The sequence below is a fragment of the Anopheles darlingi genome, chromosome 3 (assembly GCF_943734745.1).
Source record: "Anopheles darlingi chromosome 3, idAnoDarlMG_H_01, whole genome shotgun sequence".
NCBI classification, from domain to species: Eukaryota; Metazoa; Arthropoda; class Insecta; order Diptera; family Culicidae; genus Anopheles; species Anopheles darlingi.
In genome coordinates this window covers 55687042-55712041 of record NC_064875.1, presented here as the reverse complement: position 1 = coordinate 55712041, position 25000 = coordinate 55687042, and the positions used below count along the sequence as shown (strand labels likewise).

Below are 25000 nucleotides of genomic sequence, written 5' to 3'. Positions count from 1 at the left end.
ATGAGGATGATGATGATGGTAATGAAGAAAACGATGATGATGAGGATAATGAACCGAATACTGTTGAAGCAGAAAACTCTTTTGATGATGAAAAGGATGACGATGATGAGGAAGATGATGAGGGTTAGTAAGCAGCGATATCATGCAAACAACAGTTCATATAATTGATGCTCTAATCGTGCTTATTCATAAACACTCTCGGCTAAAGATACGGATTTTTCCGTTACTGGAAAATAATAACGCCTTATCTACTTCTATTGTTAGACAAGATCGTAACAAACAATCGTCAGGAAAATAAAAAAGATAATGCCGTCGACAATGATGACGATGATGACGATGCTGATGATGCTGATGATGATGAAGATGAAGTTGAAGCTGCCAAGGGAAGTGATGTACGTACTTCACCGGAAGATGATCAGGATAATACTCCGTTTGAGGAGGATGTAAGTGCACAACTATCTCCTCGTTTTATTTTCCAACTGATTGATTTTATTTAGTAGTATTAATTTGAGCATGATGTTTTTTTTTATTATTCTTCAATTTCTTTCTTTAATTTGCTTTTGCGCTGATGCCACCTAACGCTTTGAATGGTACCACTAATCAATCCTTGCAGTCCTCTGATACATCACCAAAAGTAAGCTCAACGGAACATCAGTCTACCACGGAACCATCCGTCGCTGAGGTACCGGTAACTGGCGATGTTTTGAAAGAACAAATGGATGAGTTAGTACGCAACTATAACAAGCTAGCCGAGTCGCTTGAGTTGCCCAAGGTCGAAGAAGAGACACAGCATGAACCAGGCCAGACCGTTGGAAAGGTAAAAAGACAACTAATCGCTGTGTTCGTGTGTGTTGTAATAACATATTTTAATTTGGTATCGTTTTGTTATCAATTGATTGTTAATCATTCTTATTGGAATTTATCTTAAAATCGTAATTTAAGGACGATGATGACGACTTTGATGGCGATGATGATGAAATTGAAGCGATCAAAGTTGGATCTCAACAATCTGCTGGAGATAACGATAATGACGATGTCGACGACGATGACGATGACGATGGTAAAGCCGATTTCGATGTTTTCGTTGATAATGATGGTGGAGAGGAAGATTATTTGGCGAAGCTGCGCCAAGAACAGGAGCTTCGGGTAGCGGCTGAGGAAGCGCGGAAGGCTGCCATCGAACCCGAAGAGGAAACATCGCGTAAGTAACACCATTCGAAGAACGAAGATGAAATTGAGAAATAGAAACCGGTCCGAAGGAGTAGGATGTTACAGAATCACAAAATTATATCATCCAAACCCCTCCCCGGGGACTCTCATGGCATTTCATTCCTCTGCCTCCTTCGTGTGCCAGTCCGCTGACTAAAGCTGACAGATTCGAGCAGAAAGTGCAACTTATTAGCTTGTCGGAAGCCGCCAGAGACCAGAAGCAAATAACACTGCAGATAGACGCATAAGCAGAAGCTCGATCCAAAGGGCGCTCTTTCGCCTTGCGAACATATTGTAAAATCCAACTAAGTACAACTCCCTTCCCTCGTTGGGCTACACTTTCAGTGACGGTTAAAGTGTTTGTCGGTGTCGCACTGCTCGGTGCTGCGCATCTTCTGTTAACAAGTCCACGTGTCCCCACGAGTGAGTTGTAAACCCTTGTTCTTTTCTTACGTGTACTTTGTCTTTCTTCGCATTTTTCTTTTGTTTTCCATTTTTGATTTCCGTTCTGAATGTTTCTGTAGTTTGCCTCACTGTGAACAAAATGCCTATTTGTTTAACTGTGTTTTATTTACATTTCGTATTTCTGTTATGATTTCATGTATTACTTGCGTAGCTTCTGTTTTCTCTTTCGTTGACTTTCGTCACTGCCATGTGTGTCTGTGCATGTGGATTGCGCGCTAACACATGCCTCGCGATAATTCTCATATTAGCTGCTTTATGTGAGAATTACATTTTGTCGTAAATATTCTCCACGAATCGATCGAGTGAATCGATTGTTTATACTATTCTCCTGTGCGTCAATAATTTGCACTTTCGAGTTCGATATCCTTGATTCACCTGTTCACATATTCATCTCGTGCGTGTGTGTGTGTGTGCTTGCTGCTCTAATTCAAAACGAATGATAATTAGTTAAATGTCCTCAGCACTCGGCGCACATTAAGCACACAGGAGCAACACCGTAGTGTATAGCTTCGCCAGGCTATTGATGGTTATCTAAGTGTTTCAGTATGTTATATGTTTGAAAGCATGAACATTCGCATGCCGTAGTGCGAAAGAATTGACAAACTACAATATTTAATGCGTCATATTTTTGGGCACATCTAAGAGCCACCAGCTCCCACTAGCACGGTTGATGCTAAGGGAAGAGCAGTGGATTCGGAAACGTCTGTGCAAAGGACTGTCCCTCCTTCGCAGCAGCAAACACAACCCGTCGAAAGCCCGCCTTCTACCGCTCAGTCTAGATCCATTCTAGATGATTTCGATTATGCCGGTCCCGCACCTCAACAGCACTCGTCCGATGGCAACGAAGTGATCGAAGACAATGGTAGGTTAACGCAAATGGTGCTCGAGAAATCCAACATTAATAACCATTTGTACTGACGTGTTATGCAGTGATTCTGTTCGAAGATGACGACGAAGGCGAACGATACTCCGGCGATGAGTACGAATACGAACTGGAAGAGCTGGAAGAGGAAGCGGAAGAGGAACTGGAAGAAATCAACCCAGAAGATGAAGAAGAGAGCGAGCAGAAGCTAATAGCTCAGGAGAAAGAGATCGGTGCTTTCGTGCCTATTACGTTTGAAGACTTTAGCTCCATGTACCGTGCGTCACCGGAAGTGGCAGAAATGAGGGAACAGCAAATGCAACAGCAGCAGCAGCAGCAGCAACGACAGCAATTAGAAAGCGAACCTCAGTCAGCAGTCAGTATGAAAAAGCTACAGAAAGACTCACTACTGGCACGTAAGAAGCCTCCTAAGGGAGCGGTCAATAAGTTGATCTACGGTCTGCACAAGGATCCGATCGTGATACCGGACCAGGAGGAGGAAGGTTTGCAGCCGGGAACGGCATCAGCGGAAACGAGAGAAAATGTAAGTGCGAAGGGTGAGAACGCACGGAGCGTGCTTACGGCCCTGCTTTCGGAAATCCCATCACCACCACCACCACCACCACCGACAGAACTCGATCATCAATTCGATAAATTTACCTCCCCGATACTACCACCATCTTCACCGCCTACCACGGCACCGGGGCGACAGGATGTTATGTTCGTTCAACAGCAGCCCACCGTAGCGGCCGTGCAACCACGGGAGAAACACGTCGAATTCCGGCTTCCCGAGCCAGAGGAACCCGAAATGTTGGAAGAAATCGAACCGTTTGGTGCCATTGAACCAACGCAGCTAGACAATGGAAGCAAAGAGAATCTATTCGTACCGGATGCGAGTGAGGAAGAATTCGAACCGGAAGAGTACGGTGCAGAGTATGATGATGAGTACGGCATAGAGTATGAAGATGAAGAGCACGTGTACGATCAGGACGATATCGATTCGGTTCTGTTGAACCAGTACGGCTCGGACGAAGAGGAGGAACCATTGACAGACGACAACATTCCACCGGGTGGTGGCGAAGATGAGGAATCAGATGTGGATGATTCCGACTTAATGCGGCGATTGGAGGAAAAGTACGGCAAGCTACCCTCGCCGGCAGCATCTTCGAGCGCTGCGCAGCCAGTCGCTAGCTCGAGTACCGCAGATCAGGAGGAAGCCGATGAAGATGACGCTACCGCAGCAGGGTGGACAAGTATTTATGCCTATTAGAAAGGGAGCTTCGCTCATTCGTTCGCTCAATCTCTCGCTCGCTCGTGCCGGGTTTTGGTTAATGATCGCGTGTTTTCTTGTCATCATCATCATTCTCATCACCTCATCTTGGCATGGCGCTGCACACTCGTTGTCTCCGGCACCAGCAGCAGCATTCGGTAGAGTTTAGTTGCATTCGCCCCATCCATGCTGGATCGACTGGGAGTTCTCATTGCCAATCACCCGCCAATCATGTTCCCATAATGATTCTGTGATTCTGTAGTGTCTCCGTGGAGATATTAGATAGCTGAAGCACTACCATCACCACCACCACCACCACCACCACCACCACCACCACCACCACCACAATCCTCTGTATCTAAAGCTCCAGAAATGAAATAGACGATAGCTGATAACCTCTCCCGTTTTCCCTCGAACAACCTACCTTTCTAGAAGCCGGTTTAATCGCCCGCGACCTCTGCTTCAGTGGATTTGGTTGACTAATGCGTTACTTTTCATTTCTTTCTGCCGCATCTTGTGACGAAATAGAAATCCCAACACGGGCTGAGGAAGCTGATCGGTCCTATCAGGAAGAGCTAAGACGTGCACAACAGCAGTTGGACGAGGTAGGTGACTAGGTGGTGGTCCCGATTGGATTTCACTTGCTCGGCCGAGCAGCATCTTACTTGGCTTATTGTTCTAACGTTTGTACCATCATTCTTAGGAGTTCGGGTTCGAATAGGATCATACACACCATCACAGCCTCATCCATTTCCTTCCATCCCCTTTAAAAGTAGCTTCCAAACTTAACCCCTAATAGCTTTAGAAAAGAAAACAGGTTGTAATCCGCCCATGTAAGGGCAGGGTAGTATGAGTACGACCGTTCGATTGGAAAGCAAGATCCTCCTTCTGATGTACAACCGACGAAGACTTACCAACATGACGACAAGACACACGGTACTGACAGACGAATGTTTAATGCTTTTGTTTTTCTAATTTTGATTTGAATTATTTATTTTCTTATTACCTTTCCCAACTGATCTGGTCACGTATTAGATCCTCGAATTGACGAGTTTGTGCTCTGATCTGTGATGAGTTTTTGAGTCTCCCGTACTTGAAGAATGCTAGAGACAGATTCGTGCCATTTCTTATCATCATATTCGGATTCCCCATTGGTCACCCACCCGATACGGATCTACATCAAATGATGGCAAGGAATCGTAACGAAAGGATCTATCATTCTTCGTGTGTTTGATCATATGTTTTCCTTTATTTCTGAATGTTTGGTTCAACATTTTGCTTCTTTTCCAACCATATTGCCGCGCATTTAAACCCACTAAACGCCTAACAACCGCGTGTTGCGATGCTGATCAAGTGTTTTGTGTGTTTGTGTGTGTTTTTTTTACTTATATGTGTGTACGCGTATCTCCCTGTAACACTGCTGTGTGTGTGGCTGCTACTAAAAAACCCGGAATGGGCTTAATCTACCGCACCACATACATCCACTGTACACCCATCGACGGACGTACGCACGCACGCATGCCTTCCTTCTGAACCTCAACCGAACCGCGATCGATGAAGGGCAAGGCTCAGGATGCGCTCAAGACGTTCGATGGAGTGCTGTCCCGGAAGAAGCCAAACTCGATACCAGCGCTAGTAGGCCGTGCACGGGCACTAGATGCGTTGGCTGAACAGCGCCGCAGCAATGCGTTGTTAATTGAGGCAATCGCTGTCTACCGGAAGCTAATCGTCGTACTAGAACTGTCGGTGGACGATGCAACGTTGCGATCGATTGGCGAAAGGTGCATCGATCGGATGCGCTTCCAGGGTCAGCACGCGAATGCAATCGAGGTGCACCAGACGCTTATCCGACGGTTTAATGATGAACCGCACTTCCGCAATCAGCTAGCCGTCACCTATCTGTACATGAATCGGTACGTATGCGATCGAGTGAGAGGCGCATTTGTAGCTAGAGAGTGCGGTGGTGATCATCTCCCTGCCTTCTTTGTTTTGTGTAGCCTAGCCGACGCGAAAGCTGTGCTGCATGAGACGTTACTGCGCTGGATCGAAGATGGCTTTGCGCTAGTACATTATGGCTTCGTGCTGAAAACGCACGACCAGAACATGGAACTGGCGGCACAGTATCTGCGTGAAGGTATCGACACAGGCCACGAGGGAACGCAGGATGGCCGCTTCTACTTCCACCTCGGCGATGCACTGCAACGCTTGGGACGCACCGCCGAAGCTCACGATATCTATCGGCGCGGTGTACAACGCAAGCTGTTCCTTTCGCTCTACCAACGCTCGCTGTACAATGTAGACGGATTGAGGTCCCGCCCCTTTTGGACGGAACAGCAAACGACGTATGCAGGCGAACTGGAGAGTATCCGTTCCCAGTGGACACTGATACGGGATGAGGGCCTGAAGCTGCTCAACAGCGCGGGAGTGTTTGTGAACGAGACGGAGAATCTGCGCGATCGGGGCGACTGGAAGCAGCTGGAACTGTTTGCCCGGGGTGCCCGTGTCGAGCGAAACTGTGCGCGTGCACCACTGACGTGTCGGTTAGTGGAGCAACACTTTCCGGCCGCACGTACCTGTAAGCGGGGTCAGGTGAAGTTTAGCGTTATGCATCCGGGTACGCACGTGTGGCCGCACTGTGGCCCGACGAACTGCCGGATACGGGCTCATCTGGGCCTGAACGTTCCCAGCGGTACTTACATACGCGTTGCCGAGGAAACACGGTCAGTACTCGATTGGCGTCGCTCTATCTCTCTTCGGATATGGAAGTTGACGTTCGCTGATGTTTTATTTTCAGATCCTGGGAGAATGGCAAGTGGTTAATCTTCGACGATAGTTTCGAGCATGAGGTGTGGCACAATGGAACGGCCACCAGGTTAGTGTTGATCGTTGACTTCTGGCATCCGGAGCTGACGGAAAGCCAACGAAGAACATTATCACCGATTTAGGGTTCTTGTGGTGCGTGTAACGCAAATGCATTTTACAAGTTAGTTAGCTACCAAACGTGCGTGTGAGGGAGAGAGTTTTAAATAGTTAGGTTAGGTTACGCTTATCACTAAAACATGTCTTGTGTTGCTTACCTAGTGCCGAAGTGCGCTCTTCTTGAAGCCACGAAAGCAGCCTCGTGTAGTAGTTTATAGACTCATATCAAATGTAAATCTCAATATCTCTCGAATCACATGTGTTTCTACCAAAGTAGGCGTAGGAGTAGTAGGGAGACGTTCCGCCAGAGGCTACTGGGTGTTTGCTTCGTGTTTGCAAAGCATCGCCAAGCGTTGTTAGTTAGATGTAAAAAGTTTGAAAAGACACACGGACGAAACAAGACAAAAGAGATGACATATCACTTAGAGAAAGAGGAAGATCGAAGAGTACAGAACAATTGACTGAAAATGGAGCGTAGGAGAAAGATGGCGTAGCGCAATCATTGAATCTTCAGCAACCGATTGGAAGACAGAATTTGGAATGACAGGCCCACCAGCAGAGGGTTCGTGAGTTGGTTCAATATCATAGTATGCGTGAATGAAGAAATCGTTTTTAAACAAAAAAGTTCGTTTTCGTATCTTTTAACTACTATGGTTTCCTAAGGGCAACTTCGATGTGTACTATTTAGTTGACCGTTTATTGATTTAATTGCTTTGCATTTATGTTGTGCGTTCATAAGTTATAGAAATCCGCCCAAAAGTCCACCATTTGCTGGTCTAGGAGATCAATGTTGCGCTCCGCGAGGATCTCATTCGTATTGTTCGAGTTGGCAAACTCCACTGCTTCCAGTAGTTTGGAGGTCTGTTGATCATTGATTGTGATTGCCTCGTTGGACTTCACTTCCTTAACATATCTAAAAATGATCACATACTCTACACACTTGTCCTTGGCATACGCGCATCCCGGACTTACCCTTTCTTTGCGAATTCAATCAAGAATTTCGTGAACCGTTCTGATACCTTTGCATCCGGCGAATTACGGCGGAAGTCCGGAAACAGCAACGGCGCACGGAAGATGTATATAAGCTCATCGCAATGTACAATCCCGTAGTCTCGCGTGTCGTCACCTTCCGGATAAAATACCGACGAATACGACAAGCTTCCCTTGTAGTTGAATTTGTAGAGAAAGACGGAGGATAGCGAAGTGTTGTCACTTTTTCGCAACTGGACGCTACGCGTCAAAGGGTACACGAATGATGCCTCATTGAAAATCTGATAAAGATGATTCGTAAGAACGTTAGCATGTTACCTCACATTCCAGGGCACCATCGTTGCCTACCTTAGTTATGGTGTCAATGTTCTCCTGCGTAATACACTGATTAACTTTCCTATGCTGTTTGTCGAAAAACCGTTCAGGTAGAAGCTGCGCAGATCGTGGGTTCTTAGCTCCTTTCAGCACTTGCAAAAGCAGCTGTTGCTGTTGGGGGATTATTTCCGGCGAACAATCAGTGTTTTTGAGGATTGGTGCACTGAAAATGAATCCATCGTTTGGTACAATGCCTGTCAACCAAGGTACCGACAGGTATGATCCTTGTGTCCAAAGCTTCAGCGGAGTGTCCGTTAGAAAGGCATCGTTAACGGCCGAGGACTCCACTACTGGCCCATAAACAATTGTTGGATAGCGAGAACCATTCTATAAGGAATAGGTAATGTCAAAGAAACACTGGGTTTAGGATGAATGGAAGTTTTAACCTACCGAAAAAGCCGCCAAGCTGCTAACGAATAAATCTGCATCAACTAACCGAAGTTTCTCAACCAGATCTGTTGTTGACATGCTGGATGGTTCGGTGATGCCCACCAGTGCTGCCTGCTGGTAAGCCAACTTCAGTGGGTCGTCTAATGGTGTACTAAACGGAGCTAATGCGCTACCACTGAGGCTAATCGCTCGCTGGAAGAGTCCTTCGTTGCCAATATGCATCAAGTGCAGCTGCACACTTGCTCCTCCGGCGCTGTGGCCCATGATGGTCACACTTTGTGGATCCCCTCCGAACTCGCGGATATGCTTGTTGACCCATCGGAGCGCCAATCGCTGGTCTTTTAATCCAAAGTTTCCACTGGCAGCAGCATCTCCAGTTGATAGAAATCCAAATGGACCCAATCGGTATGGGATCACGACGACTATAATGCCCTGATCGATCAGTTTCTCCGGTCCTACGATCAACGGTGAGATGTAGCCTGCCAAAAACCCTCCACCATGTATGTACACCAATGTTGATAGTGGTTCCGAGGTCCCATTAACGATTGGTCGCGGACGATACACGTTCAGATAGAGACAGTCTTCACTTCCCTCGATGCCACGTTCAGGAATAAACAGATTCTGCTGCATGCACGGTGGCTTCGGCAATCGGCCAGTCGCGTCCAGTTCATTCTTCCACGGCTCATTTGGTACGGGGTCCGCAAACCGGAGCTTTCCGATCGGTGGCTTCGCGAATGGGATACCAATGTATGCCTCAAATAGCTTACTGGTTAAACTTTTCATCCACGATCCTCGCATGCAACCGTCTGTAATGCAAACGCGCGGTACATTTGCACCGTCCGTTGCAACGGACAGAAGAGTAACAGAAAACACGATTACACCGGTAAGCATGGCACAAACTTTAACACTAATCGCCAGTAGCGTCTAGTGAGTTCTTTTATACGTACAAAACTCCAGAAAGAGATCGGATTGCAAACTTTCTCCCGTGACACAGAAATCCAAGTAGCGAACGCGAGATGAGCGGTCCTGATTGAGCATACTAAATGGCGTCGGACAAGCATAAGCTGATGCTTTACATTCCTTCCAATATAAGGACCCCGCGCGGACGGCGGCCGTTCTCGAGTATCATGATAAATGCTCGGTTGGCCAAAGTCGACGAATGGTTTTTCGCTTCGCATCACGACCCATTTCGCAGTTTATCATTCTCGCTCGTAAACCCACCGACTGGATCGCACCTTCGAAAACTGGTTTGGTTTTTTCGCAGCCCGCGCTCGTCCAGCCATTTAACGATCGCGATCTGTTAAGACACCTATCCGTTAATTTTTTCAATTCAGAAGCTGCATGAAATCAGGTAGCGCATAAGAAACGGAGACTTCTCCATTAGACTTAGTAACGTCAGAGCCGGTCAGGCGACCACTTGGGGCTTATCTTTCACTGTCATCTCTTGTCATATTAATGCACATTTTCTGCCGGGCTTTATCCATTATGTGCTACCCTTTTTTATTACATTCATTCTATCCATTTGATGCCCGGAAACAAGCTAACCTAACCTACTTTGTTTTCGACTGATTTGATTTGTACGAACAAGAACGAAGTGCCTACTATTACGCTGGAGTGTATTTTACAATTTGCCCTGCCTCCTTTGTGTCACTCGTCTGTTAAGTATCTCACTTTGGTGTTTAGATGGCCGCACCGCAGCCACATTGAAAATGCCTTTTAATGTCTTCTCAGTAGACGTCCTTCCAGAACGCAAACATATCCTCGTCGCGTTCATTTTTCGCCCTCACCAGCACCTCATCACCGTCACGGCGAAACTCTTGCACATCACAGTCCATCGATTGGTACACCTGGTTGCCCGTTTTACACTCCCGATGTGGCGTGAGGGCTTTCGCTTTTCTAAAAGGAATCGAGGAGAGGAGGAAGATCGATTAAGAACGGCTTCCGTGCTTAGTGGCGTTCGTCGCTTACCCATTGACGGCGAAATCGATGAAGAAGTTAACGAAAAGATCAACCATCTTGAGTTCCGGCGCATCGGGTGGGAAATCAGGAAAGATGGCGGGCGATCGGAAGAGATAGTTCAGATCGTCACAATGAACTACACCGTAATCCCCGGTATCACCCCCAGAGAAGAGACTCGAGTACGAATAACGACCCTTGTATGCGAAGCGATACACACTGACCGGTGTGACGTTCGTATTGGTCTGCGTGGTGAACTGCTTCACACCCAGCTGGGTCGGGTACAGGAAGGCTGCCTCAGTGTAGAGCTATTTGCGATCACCCAGAGATCGTTTTGGTTCATTAGCCAGCGTGCAAAAACCGATGGCACCGACCCCGCCATGTACACTTACATCTGTGAATGCCTGCAGGTGATCGCTACGGATAGGTACGGAATCGTTCGAGTCATTGAAGAAGCGTGCTCGAACCTTCTCAAGCAGCAACTTGGATGGAGGACGCTCGAGCAGAATCGGCAAGATGGTACTAAAGTTGCTCTGCAGCTCACGGAACAGCTGTTCGTTCTTGAAGATCGCCAATGCCCGTACGGCTCCCTCGTTCGGTACGTAGCCTACCAGCCAGGGCACCTGCTGGTAGTTACCATTCTGCCAGCTGACCTTCGGGTCCTCCACCAGGAAGGCCCCTGGAGCATCCTTCGGTTCAACCACTGGCCGGTAGAGCGTCAATGGATCAATGGACCAGCTCTATGGAGTAATGGAACAGTACACCTTCATTCAGCATCTTCCCCACTCGAACAGTCAACCACGGCACACACTGCCTTACCTTAAGTAGTTTGTTGTTTTCGACCAGCTGCTCACCGGGAACCTTGCGAAGCTTCGCTACCAACGCTTTGCTGGACAGTTGATCGGGCTTTTCGATGTTCACTACGGCGGCAGTCGCCCGGGCCAACGCCAGAGGATCTTTGGTAGGAATGTTCCACGGTACCAGCGAGTTACCGCTCATGGTGATGGCCCGCTGGAACAGATTGCGACTTAGCGGACTGATCATGTGCATGTGCACGGAGGTAGCGCCAGCGCTCTGACCAAAGATCGTCACTAAGTTGGGATCGCCCCCGAAACGGCGAATGTTCTGCCGGACCCATCGAAGCGCTAGTGTTTGATCTTTCAGACCGACGTTACCCGGTGCGGCCGAATCACCGGTGGACAGAAAACCGAGCACACCGAGCCGATACTGGATCGTGACGAGAATGATGCGCTTCGTGTCCATCAGATACTCGGGGCCCACCACCAAAGGGCTGGCCGTGCCGGAGAAGAAACCTCCGCCATGGATGTATACCATGACGGGCAATGACGTGATCTGCTGCGAGTCATTGCATACCTGTAACGGGTAAAGTAAAGGGCACAGCATGTAAAGAGAGACAGACGGACGAAAGTGGCCAGTGTGGCGCCAACGAGTCTAGACGACACGTGTTTCTGATCGTGTCAGCTTCTTTACGAGCCGCCGCAACCACAAACTGATGAGCCCACAAACTGGATTTTCCAAAACCGGAGTCGATGCTCCCTGTGTGTGGAAGCCGCTCTTCCGGCTCTTCTGTACCCGAAGGGGGTTCGTGTTTCTGATTAGCTCAGCAACGCGTGCGTCGCGTTCTTATGCCTTCGATCACCCCGTCGATTACCACCGCTGCGTCAAAGGTCTATTGCCAGTAGAAAGCTCGTCCACCCGTGTGGGTGTGTGTGCGTGTGTGTGTCGTTAATGATTCCCACGCTTTAATGATGGTGCTTGTGATATGGGTAACGGGGTTTCGTGGCGCGTGCCCCCGCCCTACTCCCCCCACCCCCCAAGCTACGGCCACCTGTACTCACTCACCTTCGGCCGGTACACGTTGAGGTACAAACAATCTTCGCTCCCCGAGACCGGTGAGCCCGGGAGCAGATCATTCCGCTGGAGACACATTGGCTTCTCGTGCGAGGCATTGTAGTCCATCACGTCCTTCCACGGCCGGTTCACCATGGGGTTCTGTTGTGAGCGAGCGAGAGAGAGAGAGAGAGATACAATGCAAAAGATACTAATCAGCGATCGATGACTCGTGACTAGTGATTGTGACGATAGCGCCACACGCTAATCAGTGGAAGGAAGAAAGCTAGAACCCATAATTTGCATTGAATCAAATGCTGTTCCTCCTAGACAGGGTGTTGCGCTTGGGAACAGCCCATCGTTTAATCGATATTAAATGGCTTTAGACATTAAAATGATCGTGGCCGGCGTGGGAGTGACCCGCGCGAACTAGTACTTACCGCAAACCGGAGTTCACCGATCGGTGGCGCCGCAAACGGTATGCCGAGGAAGGCTTCGAACGATTCCACCGGTTTCATGCCACTCATGAACGTGCCCAGGATACACCCGTCCTGTATGCACACCCTGGGCGGTTGTTGGCTCGACCACTGTTCCTTGGCGTTGCAGGAGGTGTTGGGTTGCGACGGTGTGGTCGCCCTCAGCAGTAAACTCTGGTGTCCGTTGACGGCACGTAGTGTGACCGCAAACAGCACCACCAAACACCAAATCATTATGAGGTGGGACATTTTTAGCAACGTCGTTTCACGTCGTGAGGACACCAACCACTAGCAGCCAGTAAGTTCCGTGTCGGTTCCCGTACGGTGACTGTACGCGTCCACTTCCGAGCACGCAGGTTATATGAGCTTCTCGGTTCGGTTCTACCACCACCACACAACCAGCACTCGGCGGTAGCAGCTTGTAGCAGCAGTTTGTGTTTTTGTCACTCGATAGTCACTGTTCCTATACAGCGGGGGCAACGAACAAAGAATAAAACAAACACACGGTAACGATAATTAGGCGAAAAGATAAACAAACAAATTGCACACCCACAGACACACGCGCGCGCGCGTTATCGACGATGTTACTTTCGATTTCACGGCCTCATTACTGATAACAGGCACGCTCCTCGATGCTACGCGACCTGCAACTTCGTCATCGTCGTCGGTGATCCGCTCGATCTTACGGCGCGATGTGGACTGAGGCGCCTCATCGCGATCGCTCGCGGATAAGACCGCGTGCGAGATGAAGTCGCACCGCACAAGCTGAGCGGCCGATTAGCGCACTCCCACCTGCGGCGGCGCCTCGCAGACCAAAAGGAAGCGTTCGCGGAGAGCGCGAAAGACGCTTTCGGAGTGAGCTGCTCCCCGGCAGAGAGGGGCGCACGCGTGCAGTACCGTTCGAACTTCGCTTATCGCGAACGCGTCTCTCCGATGGCCCACATCCGTCGGCGTCGGATGCCCGTACGTACGCGTGCCACCAATCGGCCCCACGTGTTACTCCCGCTCTGTTTCTCTCTCCCACTAGCTGCTCTTGTTCACGATTCGATTTTCGGTAGCATTCGGTGTCTTATTATCGATCACCAGCAACCATCGGCACCGGCACGCTGATATCGGCAGCTGACTGGTGGCTATTGTCCGATAAGGTCGAAGGCGTCGAAGAAAGTGGCTCGTGCTACTGGCTTTTGGGGCGCACGTGTAGCGGGTGTGCAGGGTGGCGAATTCCAAATAAGGGGTTGCCGATTGATTTAGAGTCTGCCGAATCATCGGCAGGCGTCACTGAACCAGAGGAAGTTAGCTCCCTGATAACCGTCTTCGATTAGTTGACAACATTGGATGCGTTGAGCAGATTGGTAAATGACTAGAAACATAACTTTGACTAATCCCTAGTCGACAATCGCCTTATGCTCTGTTCTGCCTTTGATTCTGCATTCCTTCAGCTCGATTGTTCAACGAATCACCAAAGGAGCAGTTGCTTAATGTGTCTGGCAACATAAGGTTGCCGTGCAAAGCAACCATTGTAAAAGTGCGCGCATCGAGAACAGTTCGTTTCAGCAGCAGCTTCTAGCAGCTAAACTTCAACGACTTCGTCATCTTTCCGTTACCGTCAAAAATGCTTCGCTATTCGAATTGCTGCCCATAAGTAGTGCCAAGGTCTGCAGCATCCGAAACAAAGTGTGGATATAGTGGTGAGTATTTAATTTAGTTATCTCTGACTGCCACAAATCGTCTGGAATATGTGTCATATTGTGGTAACAATCGCACGTTGACGTTAGGAACCGATCCGGCTTGTGCTCTCTTGTATCAGGTGTATCTCCGGGTAGCGGCGGATCAGCTTTGCTGGCAAGAGTTTCAGCTGAGTAAATTCTATGGGCTCGGTTAAAAACAATTCTGCTAGGTTGTAGGTCATTCAAGGCCTTCTTGCAGCACAAATCGTTCTGAAAGTGTTGAAAGAACGTGTGTTCCGTATGAAGGGAATTGAGAAAACACTACCACAAGTTCAACGATCCACTTGAAGCTTAATGTTCAATGAATTTTAATTCCATGGATGAAATTAACAATTATCTGCATAATATTTGCTTTGTATCTTTCTCGCTTAGAACAAATGTCCAACGAGTGCAAACAAGAAATGATTTTGAATTGAAAATTGATTCAACCAATTTTACCCATTCCCTCGATATTACTAGTGAAGGCAGTACTACTTACGGTGTATACCGGAGAATGAATGGTCGCGTACACTTTCACTTTCAATACGATCGTACAACGAGAAGATCCCCACAGGATGCCTGAATGTCGTTTACTGGGATGCGCCCTCAGCCGTCAGCACGTCCAACAAGACATCCAGTATCACGCCCCGTTGCATACTGTAGCGTTCGTCCTCGGCAGAGGGATCTTTTATACGGGAACGCTCCTCGTGTTGCGTTCTGCAAATGCATCAAGCCGATGCGCGGCTACGCCTCGACAGGCGACGCAGCACACGATGCATTGCTCGTGGTGAGGACGACGATTTCACTTACAAATGCCCCTTCGCTGCCTCAACTACCGCGGGTATCTCTCTCTTTTCCTGTGAGAGATATAACGTGCATATGTGCCGCTGTTTGCGGTGAGATATGTTTTTTGCAAAACAGAAAAGTTTGTGCATATGCTCCAGTTACATTCCTGGAGATTAATCTTCCTACGTACGAGGGAGCACGCGCGCGCGTGTAAGAAATTGAGCGAATTGAGTCGCCTACTAATTGATCCTTTCGCACCGCACTAGCAGCTTTGGTTTGGCATGCGCACACGACAAATGCGCCGGTACGCTCCTCGCATGTGTCAAACCAGTTTGACAGGTTACTTAGAACTTCTACGCTAGTAAACGTTCAATTAATGGTCCTTTTTTTCGCTGCATCACTCGTTTATATTATTGCTCCTCACACTACTTGACACGTGCGTTCTCATTTTTGCCAAATTTCGTCTTCCAACATTACTCAACGATCGTGGTGTCATGCCGGGCAAGAAGAAGCACCGCCATTGTTCACTCCAACATGCGAGGGAGGGAGGCGAGGAAACAGAATAATTCGTGCCAGACAGTCTCAAGTGACTCGTTTTGCGCTCCTTCGCTCCATTCTTTGCATACGCTTTGTATAATTCATCGAAATAACTGACCCACATTTTTTTGGGAAGGGTGCAAAAGTGCATCTTCATTGATGCCATCACTACCATCCCCCGTTCCTGGTCAGAATGGCGGGTAAAAGCAAAAGTGCCAAAAATGTGTGGAGTACCAGTCGAACGAACGGCGAAGCAGAAGCGGCACTGCAGTGTCATTCAATTTCTTTGATTTGCGACCCTTCTCAGGCACCCGGTACGTAACCTCATTCTTTTGCTGGCTTAATCGTTCAGCGTGCGGCGGTGTCATAAAATTGTGTTTGCCATCACGTGTTCGTTGATAGCCCCTGATAGAATCGGTACATAGAGCCGATCGGTTTTATTATAAGAAGTAGGGAAGAAGTGACTCCATTCACTTTCATCGGTCAAAGTTGAGCGTTATCAACTTCTGATTGGTATTTGCAGTTTTTACAGCGGTGTCCGGTTAAAAATAAGAGTCGGTGTTGTGATAGTCAGTAAAAATCATCTCCAGAGTTCGGTTATCAGTACTTGATGATTAGCTAATTACTGCTTTGATTTTTTACCCTTTTATTTTTCACTAGTATTGCATTCATCGTTTAATTAGAAAGTCCAGATTGCCACTAGCTTAGAATATTTATTGTTTACTTGTTTTTATTTGCATTCAGCCACGTATATTTGAAAATCTTGCTAGTATATTTACTAACACCCATCAATGTTGATTTATAAATAGCTTGTGATCAGCAGTCAGTGAATGACAAGCTAATAATGGGTTTTTGAGTGCGCGCCTTCTAGTCTAATACGATCCTCCAGTCTTGTAATAATCGCTCCAAAACTTGAACATTTCCTCATCTAATCCGGATGTAATTGTTCTCAGCACGGGGTTGCCGGTTCGGCTGTTGGAATTTCTGAAGCGAACCACCGAACAGCTCTGTTCTATACAGGAGCCAACCTTACCAGCACTTCTGGTCGCGGCGAAATCGATGAGATGCTTGATCCACTGTCGGGACATTTCCGCCTCGGGTGAGTCAACCGGGAAATCATTCGGGAAGGTCAATGGTGCTCGGAAAATGTATATCATTTCATCCTCATGCGTTAAGCCGTAGTCCTTCATAGTTTGAGTGTTTTCGACTGAATATGATTGACGTCCTTTAAACTCAAACGAATAGACACTGGTGGGTTGCGGTTTCCGGTTCGCTAGATGCTGTTTTATGCTGCCAACCATCGGATAAAGGAACCATGACTCCGAAATCATCTAATCGGTGAGAGGAAAATTCAATCATATTATGATTAGTGTGATATCATCTGTAACACAGTTTTCCCATTATACTAGAGGCACACTTACTTGAGTGATTTGCTGGTAAAGATCTTCAGAAATCCACTGTCCAGCGGTAACATTTTGGTAAAACCGTTGCCGCAACGCTCGGATCATTGGGCGTGTTGTGATTTTGTTACTTAGAATCAGAGGCAGGAGCGGTATAAATTGGTTGTTGATTGTATCTGTAAGATTTCTTCTAAAAGCGGTCTGAACAGCGATGGATCCATCAGTAGGAAGGGCACCTGTCAGCCAGGGGACACCCTTGTAATCGCCACGACTCCAGATATCTCTTGGGTCTTCCACGAGGAACGGATCAGTCGCTTCTCGAGGTTCAATAGTGGGACGATACAGGGTGAACGAAAGGTCTACTGGACCAGTTAAATTACCAGCTGTTTGCAGTAGCGTCCAAATATTCACAGTTCGTAGTTTACTGATCAGCTCAGCGGTAGAGATAGTATCGGCATCCGTAATACCGACTGCTTTCGCTTGTGCTCGAGCCGTTTCAAGAGGATTGACCGCGGGAACGCCCCAAAGCGAAAACGCACTTCCGCTCATGGTGATAGCGCGCTGGAACAGACCACGGCTCATGGGGCTGATCATGTGGTACTGTACACTAGCTCCGCCGGCGCTTTCTCCAAAGATAGTGATAAGCTGCGGGTCCCCACGGAAGGCACGAATGTTCCTTTGGACCCATCGCATCGCTAGAACCTGATCTTTCATGCCAAAGTTACCGGGAGCCGAGAGGTCTCCTGTGGAAAGGAATCCTAATGCACCCAACCTGTACTGAATAGTAACGACAATCACTCTCTGGGTGGTCATCAGTCGCACCGGATCACGCGTAAATTCATTTGCTGCACCCCGGCTAAATGCTCCTCCATGGATGTACAGCATCACAGGCAGGAGACCAGCATTATCAAATGTATTATATTCGGGTACAAACACGTTCAGATAGAGGCAATCTTCTAAGCCATAATATAATGCTTGGAGAATTTGCTGAGGGCAGAATATTTTTGCGCTTGTTGCATCGTACGTTCCATTCCACGGGTCGTTGGGGACAGGATTCTGGAGGTTGGGAAAACATGATGTTCATGAAACACTGGTGTCTGCTTAGCTGCAGTTTGATGAAATCATACCGCAAAGCGAAGCTCACGGACTGGAGGCTTCGCATAGGGAATTCCGAGATAGGCTGAGTATGTTCTATTCTCGTTATCCATCCTTGTTGTTCCTTTCATGCAACCATCACTGATGCAAACGAGTGGCTGTACTGCTGATGATTGGGCCCGAGTGGAGCAACAACACAAAAATAGGAGCCATACTGACACTGAAACTACATCCAGAACACGAAAACCTGCCATCCCCGTAGTTGTGGTCGATCACACAGCACAGTCACCTTCTCAAATTTTTGAGAATCACACTTTCACAAGAATGTTTACGAAAGAAGTTTAACTTTGCAACTGAACCCCAATATCTACAAGATGGTCCTTTTATACGAATGCTAGCCCATAGCATCACAATCGGTTTCGTTTTGGAGCAAATCTCACGAAAGAAAATTCACAGCTTTCTCTAGAGCAAAACAAGTTTAGGCTGGTAGAGTTGATATTCCACATATTCTATCTGTGGTCTAATAGGAGGTACTGCCAAAACCGGTTCCGTTTTGCCAAAATATTGAATAATGAAGACCCCGTTGCTGCTGATATTTTCAAAACGAGCGAAGCTAGTTATTTGGTTGATGGTGAATGGTCTGTGAGCTAAACAGTGGAAGCTTCCATTATTGTTTCCATGCCGATTTTAATACTTGACTCTTTATTTAGAAACGTTGTAATTGTACTGTTCTCATCTGCATTAGGTTATTTTAAATTGTGATCGTAGACCATCTTATTCTTTCATTATTGTGAGTGTAACGGTCTCAGCTTGAGAACATAGATCCCAGGATTATTTTACATAACGGTGAAAACCGGATCGGTGATCTCGAATGCCATTTTTTTTGTCATCCTCCAAGAAAACCATAATCTTCAACCGGTGAAACAGGTTTTTGTTTAGAATTTGGATGTAAAATGACTTTTAGCCAGTATTTCTATTGGTTCCAATATAATGTCACAGCTTCAAAGTAACGACAGACGCGCACTTAGTATCCAATTTTTTTAATTCCTATTTGCCTTTAAGTGTCATGCGGCTATTATTGGCTAAACTAATTGCGTCTTTTTTCCATTTCATATTTATTATTGTTGCTCTATAAGTACGAAGCAAGCATGTTTCACATATGACTAAATCCACTAGGATAATACTACAAGCATTTGTAGATTCAAATGATTTTTGTGAGCTTAGTACGATCCTCCAGTCTTGTAATAATCGCTCCAAAACTTGAACATTTCCTCATCTAATCCGGATGTAAATGTTCTCAGCACTGGTTTAACGGTTCTGCTGTTGGAATTTCTGAAGCGAACCACCGAACAGCTTTGTTCTATACAGGAGCCAACCTTACCAGCACTTCTGGTCGCGGCGAAATCGATGAGATACTTGATCCACTGTCGGGACATTTCCGCCTCGGGTGAGCCAACCGGGAAATCATTCGGGAAGAACAATGGTGCCCGGAAAATGTATATCATTTCATCCTCATGCGTTAAGCCGTAATCTGTAGTGGTGTTAGTATTCCGTGCCGAGTGGGATTGACATCCTTTAAACTCGAACGAATAGACACTGGTGGGTTGCGGTTTCCGGTTCGCTAGATGCTGTTTTATGCTGCCAACCATCGGATAAAGGAACCATGACTCCGAAATCATCTAATCGGTGAGAGGAAAATTCAATCATATTAGGATTAGTATGATATCATCTGTAACACAGTTTTCCCATTATGCTAGAGGCACACTTACTTGAGTGATTTGCTGGTAAAGATCTTCAGAAATCCACTGTCCCGCGGTAACATTTTGGTAAAACCGTTGCCGCAACGCTCGGATCATTGGGCGTGTTGTGATTTTGTTTCTTAGAATCAGAGGCAGGAGCGGTATAAATTGGTTGTTGATTGTATCTGTAAGATTTCTTCTAAAAGCGGTCTGAACAGCGATGGATCCATCAGTAGGAAGGGCACCTGTCAGCCAGGGGACACCCTTGTAATCGCCACGACTCCAGATATCTCTTGGGTCTTCCACGAGGAACGAATCAATCGCTTCTCGAGGTTCAATAGTGGGACGATACAGGGTGAACGAAATGTCTGTTGCTTCTTTTATCTCATCAGTTGCATTAACCAGCAATAGAGCTGACACCGTTCGTAGCTTACTGATCAACTCAGCGGTAGAGATAGTATCGGCATCCGTAATACCGACTGCTTTCGCTTGTGCTCGAGCCGTTTCAAGAGGATTAACCGCGGGAACGCCCCAAAGCGACAACGCACTTCCGCTCATGGATATAGCGCGCTGGAACAGACCACGGCTCATGCGGCTGATCATGTGGTACTGTACACTAGCTCCGCCGGCGCTTTCTCCAAAGATAGTGATAAGCTGCGGGTCCCCACGGAAGGCACGAATGTTCCTTTGGACCCATCGCATCGCCAGAACCTGATCTTTCATGCCAAAGTTGCCGGGAGCCGAGAGGTCTCCTGTGGAAAGGAATCCTAATGCACCCAACCTGTACTGAATAGTAACGACAATCACTCTCCTGGTGGTCATCAGTCGCACTGGATCACGTGTGGCGATAAAAGCTGCACCCCGGCTGAATGATCCTCCATGGATGTACAACATAACTGGCAACAGTCCGCCATTATCAAATGTATTATATTCGGGTACAAACACGTTCAGATAGAGGCAATCTTCCGAGCCCAAAATCAAAGTTACAATTTTCTGAGCGCAGATATCCTTTTCTTTTGAGGCATCATAAATTCCATCCCACAGATCGTTGGGCACAGGATTCTAGAGGATAGAAAAACATGATGTTCATGAAACACTGGTGTCTGTTCAGTTACAGTTCGTACCGAAATCATACCGCAAATCGTAGCTCACGGACTGGAGGTTTCGCATAGGGAATTCCGAGATAGGCTGAGTATGTTCGATTTCCGTGATCTATCCTGGTTGTTCCTCTTATACAACCATCACTGATGCAAACGAGTGGCTCTACTGCTGATGATTGGGCTCGAGTGGAGCAGAAACACAAGAACAGCACACATACTGACAATGGCACCGAATGCAGAAAGTTAGGCTTTGGAATTCTCATAGTTGAGATCGATCACACAACAGGCACTAAGATGTTTGATAGAATCCTTAGTTAAGTGTCTACGATGGAAGTATAACTTTGCTACTAAGCTTCATCTTCTAGAGGGCTGTTCTTTTATACGAATCGAACGCAAAAGGATAACATTTTTTTTACTTTAACATATGTGATACCATAGAACGAGGATTCCCATTAGCCAATCTTACATAACGGGGAAAACCGGTTCTCGATTGGCGAATTTTTGCTGATCCTCCAAGAAAACCTACTCGTACTTTTCAACGAACAAAACCAGTTCTCGTCTAGAATTGAATACCGTTGAGCTGAATCGAATTAGCTCAGTGTGACGGAAAGAGAATGAACAGACAGTATACTCCTTCCCATTCTGTTGAGAAAGAGAGTTTAAAATAGACGAAATCAATAAACCGGTGAATGACACTCACCGGGTGGCAGTATCTTTCGCAACTAATTTGCATAGATTATCGCACTTTCGCTGCAACACGCGATCGTCACCCTACTGACCCACATCGCTCGGCGTTTGTCTGCCTGTTGCACGTGCAACGAAATGTGTTGCAGTATCTTCTCTGGATCCTTTTCCGGCCGTACTGATGAATAATCGATTTCATGATTTGCATCCTGTCGTATCGTATCCGGAAAGATGCTTACTTGAGATGCGAGGTGATTGAAGTGGGTGTTGTGTGGTTTTCGAAAGAAATCGTTCCATGAAGCCAGGAAAATTGAGGCCACATGTCTGGCGGAAATTGATTAAATGAATTCAACACTCTTACGTAATCATCATTTTGTGATGTCGTAAATTATGTGTCCTTTATTGATAAAGCATTCGGAAGATTGTGCTAGAGACAGTCGTCAGTGATAAGCGATATAAGAGGAATTGTAGATCTTATCCCAGAACGCAATCACATCCAACATCTCTGTATCAAGACCACTATCACGGGAGATTAGGACAAAAGTGTCGTCTGAAGGTGGTACGGCATTTTTAAAGGTAACCTTTTCTACACGTTCGATTGGTTGACTGAAATTGAAAATAAGTGAGACTTTTATAGTGACGCTATCTCGAGCACAATCAAACAATTCGTCTACAACCTCTTTGAAGCGAAGGAAACTATAAATTCCGTCCACAAGCTGGACATTTTGGCCTCGGCGGAGTCATCGGGAAAGTCACTGAACAGCTCAGGCATTCGGAAGAGGTAGATTAGCTCATCCTGATGCACGACTCCGTGGCTCTCGTTGGACTGACTGTACAGCGACGAGAACGAATGACGCCCAACGAACTCGAACGAGTATTGAGTTGTCTGCTCGCGGCTGGTCGCGTTGATGTACTCCAGCTGTGTCAAGTAGACTGGATACTTGAGAAAAGCATCCGTAAGCAACTAGAACAGAGATAGTCGATCGATTACGCAAGATATTCTTTGTTTCCCTGATGCTTTTCAACATACCTTGGTGAGTTGTTGCGAATTTTCCTTAGTGAACAACTGTGTCGGTGAGGAGCCTGTGAAGTAACGTTTCTTAATTTGATTTACAACATCGGGAGTACCATTAAGTGCCAGTAATGTTGGAAAGAGTTTGACAAAATTTTCGTTTAGCTCTTGCAGCACTGTTTCGTTGTGCAGAATGGGCAAACTGACCACGGCACCATCTTCAGGAACGGTTCCAATCAGCAGCGGAACATCCACCAGATAACCTTCGGTCCAGAGCCTCCGTGGATCGTCCGGTAGAAAGCGTTCTGCCTCCGGTACCGACTTGTGTTCGATGACGGGCCGATAAAGCACGATCGGGTGCTCGAACCAGGATCGTAAATGAGGCGCACTGGCTGCTAGCACCTTGCCATCAATGTATCGCAACACGTCCGCCAGCTCGGTCGTGGATAGCTCATCCGCTTCGGACACCCCCACCAGCTTAGCCTGCCGTCGTGCCAGTGCCAACGGGTCGTCTATCGGTAGCGACCATGCGGCAAGCGCACTGCCACTCATGATGATCGCTTTGTGGAACAACGATCGGCTAAGGGGACTGATCATGTGAAACTGCACCGAGGCTCCACCCGCACTTTCTCCAAAGATAGTGATAAGCTGCGGGTCCCCACCGTACGAACGGATATGACGCTGAACCCACTTCAACGCCAAGACCTGATCGTGCATCCCAGCATTGCCGGGTACAACTGCGTCACCGGTTGAAAGAAAACCAAACACACCGAGCCGATACTGGATCGTGACGAGTAGCACCTGTTGCGTTGCCAGTATCCGCTCCGGACCGTAAATCGCCGGATCGGCGGAACCATAGAAGTAACCACCACCGTGTATATACACCATGACCGGAAGCAATTCCGTGCTGTCGCGTTTCGGTCGATAGACGTTCAGATAGAGACAGTCCTCGCTACCGATAATGGAATGATCCGGATCCAGTTCGGATCGTTGCAAACAGGCTGGACCGCTTTCCGTGGCATTGTAATCGCCGATCATTGGCTCCGCAGGCAATGGATTCTGGCGGATCGGGTTAAACACATGATTTAGAATCGTTTAAACACTCTCTTGTGGCACTTTCACCTCTAACCTTGAAGCGCAGCTCTCCAACGGGCGGTTTGGCGAATGGAACACCCAGGAACGCTTCGAAACGAGCGTTTTTCACATCCGTCATGGAGATCCCCTGCAGACATCCATCATCGGTGCACACACGGGGATGGCGCTGTTGTCCGGAGACCCTTGGCATAGCCAGGCCACAGCAAAGGGCTGCTAGAAGGGCAGCAGTCCCTAAACCCATATTAAACACACTTCTGAACCACATCACTGCCGGAAGCCGAATGACGAGAGCGAGCTGGACTGATGCTGGCGAACTCTGGGCCATAATCTGGATGCACAAGGGCACCAATACCAGCTGCGAGGCTGGTGATAACCTGTCTTGTTGTGTAAATCGATCGATCAACTGTACCAGTTACTGCTCGGGCCCCCCCGGCGGTATGATAATTGCCCGTTAATGCTAAAACTGTTAATTGTATTGTAAAGTTCGTCCAGCATTGGTAACTTAACAGAAATCAATACTATCTGCGGTTGCAACCGTTGTCGCGCTTCCGCGACTGTAATGTGAGCGGCGAAGTCATTAATAGTCATGAAATGCAAAGTGTTATGACACCGTGCTCTATTAACAGATCTTGTTATCACCCTGTTACTGTAACTGTGCGATACGGAATGATGGAACTGTTTATCATGGTTTAGAATAAAAGTTGTGCATTTTTTGTTGAGAACAGCGTTTCAAAAAATAACAAGTTGGTTTTAAGAGTAGCACAAAACAGTTAACCAGCATCTACCCTGGTCAGTTTGGTGCCCTGGCAGACAGAGGGCGCCCGACACGCGTTCCGTGAAATATTTCCCTTTATTGCGGCCATTCCCGAATGCGAATGAATACAAATTAGCTTCACTTGATTCGCACAACCGTAATATGCTCGAGAAGACATGGTACATTTACAGCACAAAAATGTAGCTGTTCATGCTTTAAGTTACAAAGAAGTTGAGCAAAATGTTCAGTAATTTTTTTTCTTTTTTATTCTCCACTGTTAGTTAAAGAAGGTAGCTTAGGAAGGTAGACAAGTTGTAACCTTTAGGCAA

The 25000-nt window shown here is 47.3% G+C and overlaps 7 protein-coding genes across 13 annotated transcripts in view; 1 reads left to right on the top strand and 6 right to left on the bottom strand.

Moving 5' to 3' along the window:
• LOC125954962 (midasin-like) overlaps positions 1–7564 on the top strand; it is a 10757-nt gene extending 3193 nt beyond the window's left edge. For 2 of the 5 annotated variants that reach the window (XM_049685693.1, XM_049685697.1), the window contains 11 exons: positions 1–123; positions 265–443; positions 614–817; positions 943–1201; positions 1555–1632; positions 2318–2536; positions 2605–3789; positions 4335–4411; positions 5367–5719; positions 5804–6526; positions 6601–7564. The exon at positions 1–123 is cut by the window's left edge and continues 54 nt beyond it. In XM_049685693.1, the coding sequence (XP_049541650.1) occupies positions 1–123; positions 265–443; positions 614–817; positions 943–1201; positions 1555–1632; positions 2318–2536; positions 2605–3789; positions 4335–4411; positions 5367–5719; positions 5804–6526; positions 6601–6751 (3551 nt within the window). In that variant the 3' untranslated portion in view covers positions 6752–7564. The remainder of the gene's footprint in view (positions 124–264; positions 444–613; positions 818–942; positions 1202–1554; positions 1633–2317; positions 2537–2604; positions 3790–4334; positions 4412–5366; positions 5720–5803; positions 6527–6600) is intronic. The other 3 variants (XM_049685694.1, XM_049685696.1, XM_049685695.1) reach the window with 3 other exon arrangements.
• The window catches only part of LOC125955028 (elongation factor 1-alpha), a 214988-nt gene extending 204435 nt beyond the window's left edge, over positions 1–10553 (bottom strand). The window contains exon 1 of the mRNA XM_049685843.1: positions 10542–10553. The gene's annotated coding sequence lies outside the window, so the exon portion shown is untranslated. The remainder of the gene's footprint in view (positions 1–10541) is intronic.
• Positions 8165–9263, bottom strand: LOC125955612 (juvenile hormone esterase-like). Its single transcript, XM_049686752.1, has one exon. It carries the CDS (start codon positions 9261–9263, stop codon positions 8472–8474), a length of 792 nt encoding a protein of 263 aa, XP_049542709.1. The 3' UTR covers positions 8165–8471.
• LOC125954999 (juvenile hormone esterase-like) lies at positions 9973–13445 on the bottom strand. Of its 3 annotated transcripts, none has more exons than XM_049685794.1 (7): positions 13352–13445; positions 12728–13226; positions 12300–12449; positions 11256–11810; positions 10829–11176; positions 10449–10744; positions 9973–10376 (listed from the first exon to the last, which is right to left on the bottom strand). In XM_049685794.1, exons 2-7 carry the CDS (start codon positions 13010–13012, stop codon positions 10208–10210), a joined length of 1803 nt encoding a protein of 600 aa, XP_049541751.1. In that variant the 5' UTR covers positions 13013–13226; positions 13352–13445; the 3' UTR covers positions 9973–10207. The 3 variants fall into 3 exon arrangements, with proteins under 3 accessions (XP_049541751.1, XP_049541752.1, XP_049541750.1); XM_049685795.1 differs by having other exon boundaries at positions 13317–13443; XM_049685793.1 differs by having other exon boundaries at positions 12728–13444.
• A 341-nt stretch (positions 13446–13786) lies between these two features.
• On the bottom strand, positions 13787–18541 carry LOC125955611 (juvenile hormone esterase-like). Its single transcript, XM_049686751.1, has 4 exons — positions 18535–18541; positions 18320–18453; positions 17618–18248; positions 13787–13893 (listed from the first exon to the last, which is right to left on the bottom strand). Exons 1-4 carry the CDS (start codon positions 18539–18541, stop codon positions 13787–13789), a joined length of 879 nt encoding a protein of 292 aa, XP_049542708.1.
• A 966-nt stretch (positions 18542–19507) lies between these two features.
• On the bottom strand, positions 19508–21389 carry LOC125955610 (putative inactive carboxylesterase 4). Its single transcript, XM_049686750.1, has 4 exons — positions 21162–21389; positions 20546–21088; positions 19669–19966; positions 19508–19563 (listed from the first exon to the last, which is right to left on the bottom strand). Exons 1-4 carry the CDS (start codon positions 21387–21389, stop codon positions 19508–19510), a joined length of 1125 nt encoding a protein of 374 aa, XP_049542707.1.
• A 785-nt stretch (positions 21390–22174) lies between these two features.
• LOC125955000 (juvenile hormone esterase-like) lies at positions 22175–24211 on the bottom strand. The gene is made up of 4 exons (XM_049685796.1): positions 23952–24211; positions 22841–23881; positions 22488–22774; positions 22175–22416 (listed from the first exon to the last, which is right to left on the bottom strand). Exons 1-4 carry the CDS (start codon positions 24180–24182, stop codon positions 22251–22253), a joined length of 1725 nt encoding a protein of 574 aa, XP_049541753.1. The 5' UTR covers positions 24183–24211; the 3' UTR covers positions 22175–22250.
• Positions 24212–25000: the final 789 nt, after the last annotated feature.

What these genes read in the sequence shown, in the direction of transcription:
- LOC125954999 (XM_049685794.1), bottom strand. Translation starts at nt 13,012, where the DNA reads ATGTCCCACCTCATAATGATTTGGTGTTTGGTGGTGCTGTTTGCGGTC. An exon ending in TCGGTGAACTCCGGTTTGCG is followed by an intron (nt 12,450 to 12,727) that starts GTAAGTACTAGT and finishes CGCTCACAACAG; the next exon opens with AACCCCATGGTGAACCGGCC. An exon ending in AAAACAACAAACTACTTAAG is followed by an intron (nt 11,177 to 11,255) that starts GTAAGGCAGTGT and finishes ATTACTCCATAG; the next exon opens with AGCTGGTCCATTGATCCATT.
- LOC125955610 (XM_049686750.1), bottom strand. Translation starts at nt 21,389, where the DNA reads ATGAGAATTCCAAAGCCTAACTTTCTGCATTCGGTGCCATTGTCAGTA. An exon ending in TCCGTGAGCTACGATTTGCG is followed by an intron (nt 21,089 to 21,161) that starts GTATGATTTCGG and finishes TCTATCCTCTAG; the next exon opens with AATCCTGTGCCCAACGATCT. An exon ending in CGCTTTGGGGCGTTCCCGCG is followed by an intron (nt 19,967 to 20,545) that starts GTTAATCCTCTT and finishes CTCACCGATTAG; the next exon opens with ATGATTTCGGAGTCATGGTT.
- LOC125955611 (XM_049686751.1), bottom strand. An exon ending in TCCGTGAGCTTCGCTTTGCG is followed by an intron (nt 18,249 to 18,319) that starts GTATGATTTCAT and finishes CCCAACCTCCAG; the next exon opens with AATCCTGTCCCCAACGACCC. An exon ending in CTCTACCGCTGAGCTGATCA is followed by an intron (nt 13,894 to 17,617) that starts GTAAACTACGAA and finishes ATCGGACAATAG; the next exon opens with CCACCAGTCAGCTGCCGATA.
- LOC125955612 (XM_049686752.1), bottom strand. Translation starts at nt 9,263, where the DNA reads ATGAAAAGTTTAACCAGTAAGCTATTTGAGGCATACATTGGTATCCCA.
- LOC125955000 (XM_049685796.1), bottom strand. Translation starts at nt 24,182, where the DNA reads ATGTGGTTCAGAAGTGTGTTTAATATGGGTTTAGGGACTGCTGCCCTT. An exon ending in TTGGAGAGCTGCGCTTCAAG is followed by an intron (nt 23,882 to 23,951) that starts GTTAGAGGTGAA and finishes CCGATCCGCCAG; the next exon opens with AATCCATTGCCTGCGGAGCC. An exon ending in ATTCGCAACAACTCACCAAG is followed by an intron (nt 22,775 to 22,840) that starts GTATGTTGAAAA and finishes TCTCTGTTCTAG; the next exon opens with TTGCTTACGGATGCTTTTCT.